Source organism: Antrostomus carolinensis, unplaced genomic scaffold (genome assembly GCF_000700745.2).
Source record: "Antrostomus carolinensis isolate BGI_N321 unplaced genomic scaffold, ASM70074v2 scaffold1968, whole genome shotgun sequence".
NCBI lineage: Eukaryota > Metazoa > Chordata > Aves > Caprimulgiformes > Caprimulgidae > Antrostomus > Antrostomus carolinensis.
The window spans coordinates 52,517-58,762 of NW_010332105.1; the positions used below are offsets into that span (position 1 = coordinate 52,517).

The window sequence follows — 6,246 nt, forward strand, 5'->3', positions numbered from 1 at the left end:
AAACATAATTTCATCTGTTTATACTATATCAATTCCCTAGCAATAAACATTCAGGTAACTGAGCTCAGTACAGGGATCAGTTTTATCTTGCAGGAATTCAAATACAAATTCAGCTTTGCTTTTGTCAGATACAGCGTTAAAATTAGGAAGAATGAAAAAATCTGAAGACACACTGCACATTTCTTTTGTGGGTTATTCTTTGTGGAAAAGGTGTTGATTTCTTTCTCTCCCTTCCTGATGCAAAGGCAAGCCTTAGTCAGAATGTCAGATTCACAATCCATGCATTCTCAAGATCTAACATTAGTAACTGTCCTGACAATGTATCAGCTTACAAAAAAGTTACCTACCTTAACTAAAAGCTAAGTTAACGATTCCCCTATAAGAAAATAGTATCACATTTCTCCACTTTCTCTATCTTGTTAGGTACATAAAAGAGGTACTATTTCCTTCCTAAAACAGCATCATAGAGTTTTCCAGTCCTCTTGACTTGAATCTCTCCAAAGCCAGCTGCCTCAAGGAGCTTGTTGTACTCTGCTGCTGTGCGCTCTTTGCCTTCTGTCTGCACCAACATATTCATTGAATATAGTTGAGTTTCTAACGGCCCACTTTTGTCTTCATTAAGAAGGGATTCAACCACCAGCACTGCACCACCTGGTTGAATAAAGACAAACAAAACACACACTGAGCTCTGAGAAGATGAGATGTTTTTTTAGCTGAGTCACTACACCAGATCCTAACCTTTAGTTTCAGGAAGAAATCTTTAGTTTCAGCCTCTACATTGTCATATTTCAGCATCACAAAAGATAATGAAAGAGCAAAAGCACCAGAGCATGCCTCTACTTGGCTACGTAGGTTCTGATGTACCAGGGCTGAAGGGGATGCTATGGCTGGGATGGAAATTACCCATTTTCCCCAGATGAAATCCACAGGAACTTAATGATTTTGCTAAGAACCTGGCTCTGTTGGCAGTGTTTTCAAAGCTACAAGGGTTCAATGTGATGCTTAATGGAATTTTTACCATGTTGTATAAACCTGTCTATCTAAACAATACCCCAAATCCCCAATCCTTACCCCTAAATGCCTTGAAAGAGGAGTCCCTGTAGAGAAGGAGAGTAAAACTGGACACCACATAAGGAGATCTTAGACTAAGTCCTATTTGGCTCAGCTGCAAACGGCTGGCTTACAAAAGCAAAGGACTAAACCAAGAAACCCCTGCACTGAAATTCTGCCACCCAAATTGAGCATCAAAACTGGTGTGCTTCACATTACTGATAGATGAGAGTCTCTGCTCTTCAAGAGCTCACACCAACCAGGTTTGCAAGCCTTGTAGACTTTTGCCAGCAGTTGCCTACATTTGTCATCATCCCAGTCATGCAGTATCTTGGATAAAATATACAGTTCAGCTTCTGGAATTGAATCGTTAAAGAAGTCTCCTGTAAAGCAAGAATACATGTATTATACAAAATGGGCAAAACCCAGAGGGCTGAATCAAGCAAGTATTTTCAGTTCTGTCCAGTTCTAAAGACTCCAGGTTGCCATGTCCATCACCCATGTCAGACAGCAACAAAGTTACCAAGTAAAATTCCTCTGTGGCACTGCATAAGGGATTTTGTTCTTGTTCAGTCTCAAGGAGGTCTGAAATGTTTAGAAGCAGCAGCCCATCTGAAACAGCCTTTGATACACAGGAAAATATTTGAGTAAGTTTTCTCCAATGACAGGAATTCAGATTCCTAAAGCAGTAGGAAGAGGAGACAGTTTCTCATGGTTTCAGTCATAGAAAAAAGGAAAGAATTTTCCCTTACCTAAGCAAAATTTCAAAGACCTTCAGTAACTGCAGAGCTACAGTATAAATCCATAAGGAAAAAATACAGATCTCGCCTCCTAACGGTAACTTCATCATTATACCTCTTGTTCAGCACCCAGTGTGCTGCATTCAGATTTTTCTCTCTGCATCTTTGTTATTTCTGTTCCCATTTCTTTGCACCACTGGCACACGCAACATTTCCTGTTTCTCCATCTTAGTTTTTATATACTCCCTTCTTTCCTCAAGGCTTCTTTCCTCTCTCTGAGCTTCAAGCAATATTAAGCTATTCCAAAATTTAGAAGGCTTTTATAAACATTAAAAATTAGCTCTCCCTACCCTCATTTTCATCATAGATGGTGCAAAGTTCATGCAAGATCTATGGACTGGGCAAGAGGAATATGGGATAGCTCACCCACATTCAAAGCCTGAAATATCCTTAGGACTTGAAAGTCAATCAGTCATGACCAGAGAAGTAAAAACCCTTGCTCAGAGCAGGCCTGGCATTCTGCACATCTGCCAGGAGGTCTGCACAGGAGAAAAGAGAGTGTTAGGAAGATTGGCTGAGTAGTTTTTGAACATTGTAGGACTTTCGTTGTTGTTGTTGAAGTGCACTTGTTCTAAATAAATCAAATGGTACTGTTCAGGAGTAAAGAGCTACTGGGTTGCTGAATAACCGAGTCATGTCTCTGATAAAAGGTAACTGCATTTGCAAAACTGGGACAGCCCTCTGGTAGCAATCAACTGCAGAACCGGGCTGGAGAGGCTGCAGTCTTGGACACTCTGCCCACATAAGGGGCAGCTGGAGACCTGAGCCTCCAGTGTGGTACCTCTGAGCAGAGATAAGGGATGCAGGAGCAACAGCTATGACAACATTACGTCGCTGTCCACACCTACCTTCATGGAAAGTGATCCGATGCTCCTCAGGGGGAATAAATTGCTCTTTGGCCACTTGCACAACTTTCGGCAGGTCGTAAATTGTTACCGTGGAATTTGGGTACAAAGAAACACACTCCTGGGCCAAAGCTCCTCCACCTCCTTTGGGGAGAGCAAAAGAAGGTCAGTGCTGACACAAACCAACCTGTTCAGTAACACCCCCATGAAGCGATGCAGGCAACAGTGCATTCAACCTCATGGAAGCAGGCAAGCTACATTTTGCTCCCCATGTGTTGCAGAAAGGGAAGAGGAGGGACAGGAGAGGCCAGCATCTCCATTTGCTCTGTAGGAAACTCCAAGGCCCTCAGCACCCAGGGCTATGGGGTCGGCTCCAGCCCTTACAACTCTTACATACCCCTTCATCCAGACTCAGCTGTGGATGTTGGAAGGTAGGAAATGAACAACAGACACACTAAGCCAGGAGCTGGCAAAGCAGTGATGGAACCTGTGAGGGAGCCTGACCCATCTCGTTAATCCTGGCAGCTCAGCAGTGCTGGGACAGCATTGTGCTGTAGGGTAAGAGGGTGCAGACAATATAAAGGCACTGACTGAAGGGGAGGAGGGAGTCTGGTGCCAGAAGAATGTACCAAGCAAAACAAGAAAAAATGCCAAAGTTGCCACATGCACAAGGGGATGGGCCACTGCTCAAAAAAAATGAGGCACTGTAGAGAAAAGCATTCAGCTTCCTAATGCTCTTACCACTCTTATATTTATCTTTTTAGCCCAACCAAATCAGTAAAACACTCCCTTTATTGGTGAGATATGTCCTGTTTTCCATTGTTTGCCCATCATATAACATAGGAGTTATTTTTGTTTCCAAAGCTTGTAAAAGAAGACGGTTCAGAGGCTTGTTAAAAAAGATCTACTGACGTTCACCTCCCAGGTCATATATCTGCGTGAAAGGGGAAAGGTCAAATGCAGCAAGAACATCTTTGCCACATATACTCCATACTGAGTTCTGGCCAGCCATGAATTTCACCATCTCTTCTTCTGATCTAGTAATACAAACAGATACAGCACAAAGAAAAGGTAACTTAGAATATCCTTGCTGATTCCTATCGTATAGCTGTTATTACAAGTTTTAGCTGTTTGTATTGCCACAGAATACATTCTTTTTCCATATAAACCTAACTTGAGTCTTACTGTAGTAGAAAGGTACAGCTATGTATTCATGCATTTAAATAGGGAATTAAGACTAGTCAAGTCCAACAGTGCATTGTGTTCCTAATTCTCATGCTTCCAAGGGATTTTTTTTTTTTTTTTTTAAACTTCCATTGCCACTGTACCAGAGAGCTGTGATATGTTTTTCAGGATAGGAAATTACATACTTCTATTCAAAATATCAGACAATGTCCCAGTAATGGATATTGTTGAGAAAGGAAAATATTGCATGAGGGTTCTGATGAATGGGATTCTCATATCATCATATTTAATTGTCCTGAGCCATAATTAAAAACATTAATTTTATCTACAATAAGAAGAATAAAATTTCTATAAGTATACTAATGATTACCTGTACATTGCTTCAAAAATGTCTTTAGATGAAATGCCAAAAGCTCTTTCATATTGGTTTCTTCCTTCTCTAAAATAGCAAGCAAAAAAAGCATATAGGTGTGGATTTATTGTTCTTTTACCCCAAACACACTTCAGGGCTGTAGTTTCAGCTGGTTCATCACTGTGGAAAGTGCTCAACTTTGTATAGAATATAGGCCAGACTGTTTCTAATGACTATAAAGGCACCCTCATTTGCCATCCCAAAATAAGCTGATATATTTCTCAACCTTACACAAGAATGACTGGTTCTTTTCAAGGCCAGGGTGGATGGGGCTTTGAGCAATCTGATCTAGTGGAAGGTGTCCCTGTTCACAGCAGGGGGGTTGGAACTAGATGATCTTTAATGTCCCTTCCACCCCAAACCATTCTATGATTTATAGGGACACATCTCAGGTAAAGGTACAAGACTGGTGCAATCAGTCACCATCACACATACTCCATGCTTGATTGTCAGTTGCACAGACTGGAACAAGTGAAACTCCAGCCCCATATTAAACTCCTATACACCTTTGCAACAGAAGTATCCTTAACCATCATTACTCATCACGTACTTTGTTGATGCCTCCCCAAGTAAGAGCAACTGTAGTGATCAAATGCTTTCCTGAAGGTCAAACATACAAAAATCTGATTCCTATATCACCTCTACTGTCAGAAGGAAAAGGAAAAACAAACAAACAAAAACCAACAAAACCAAAACCAAACAAGAACACATATTAGCAGTGTTAACAGATTAAATGATCTGTTGTTTTTTTCTGAGAACCAGCCAGCATCTTCATTGTGCCCTTCCCCAGAAACACACCACTCAGACCAGCCACATGGATGTCACAAAACAGCCTGCAACAGACAGTGCACAACACTCCTCCTTACCTCACAGCATCAGCCAGGTAGTGCCAGCACAAGTAGACTGTATTGGAGTAATACATCATAGTATGACGCTGAGACTTAGGACTTGATTTTGTAAGGTAGATGTTGGAAATTTCTGTGTTTCTGTAGAGGGCTAAAGAGTGAAATAAATAAATTTACTAACACCTATGATATACGAACTTGCCAAGCCTAGTATACAGCATGGTATTTACTGCCCGAAGATGTCTATATGATCAAAGACACAACCATATTGCTTCTACAATCAGCCCTCCCGCTGCAATGAGCGGTGGGTGAGGGCAGTTAAGTATGGGTTGTCCCATTCAATGTGAGTAAACACTATTTACCTACACTTACTCCAGCACCAAACATTTATTTCAAGAACAGCAAGAGAAATGCCTTATGACTGTCATCATTTACCTACAGGCTCCTGCTATCAGAAGATACTTTTGGTATACTCTGTTTAAATGATGAGCCCTTGCAGATAGGTCTTTTTTCCAATCAATAAGGTCAGCAAGTGGGAGACAAGTTCCCAAAACAGCATTTGAAACACACCTAACCTCCCTCAGTTCACTAGGGCAGGACCTTCTGCAGACAGATGAATGGATGGAGATTCTCCTTGTCTCTCTTTTTGTTGTTAATGGAAAAGGCTGAGGTACTTGATGTCTTCTTTGCTTCAGTCTTTAACAGCCAGACCAGTTATCCTCAGGGTGTTCGGCCCCCTGAGGTGGAAGACGGGGATGGAGAACAGAATAAACCCCTCATAATGCAGGAGGAAGTTGTTTGTGACCTGCTACACAACCTGAACACACACAAGTCTATGGGGCCAGATGGGATCTATCCAAGAGTACTGAGGGAGCTGGCAGAGGAACTTGCCAAGCCACTCTCCATCTTTTATCAACAGCCCTGGCTAACAGGGGAGGTCCCAGAAGACTGGACGCTTGCCAGTGTGATGCCCATCTAGAAGAAGGGCTGGAAGGAGGATCCAGGGAACTACAGACCTGTCAGCCTGACCTCAGTACTGGGGAAGATCATGGAGTGGTTCATTTTGAGTGCACCCACGCGGCATATGCAGGACAAGCAGGGAATCAGGC

The 6,246-nt window shown here is 42.0% G+C and overlaps 1 protein-coding gene across 1 annotated transcript; it reads right to left on the reverse strand.

Moving 5' to 3' along the window:
* Positions 1-439: 439 nt before the first annotated feature.
* On the reverse strand, positions 440-5,292 carry ASMT (acetylserotonin O-methyltransferase; the record flags this gene model as incomplete). Its single annotated transcript, XM_010173363.2, has 6 exons — positions 440-651; positions 1,311-1,433; positions 2,699-2,839; positions 3,614-3,732; positions 4,251-4,319; positions 5,159-5,292. Coding segments are annotated over 6 exons (798 nt in total), but the record flags the coding sequence as incomplete, so codon positions are not given.
* Positions 5,293-6,246: the final 954 nt, after the last annotated feature.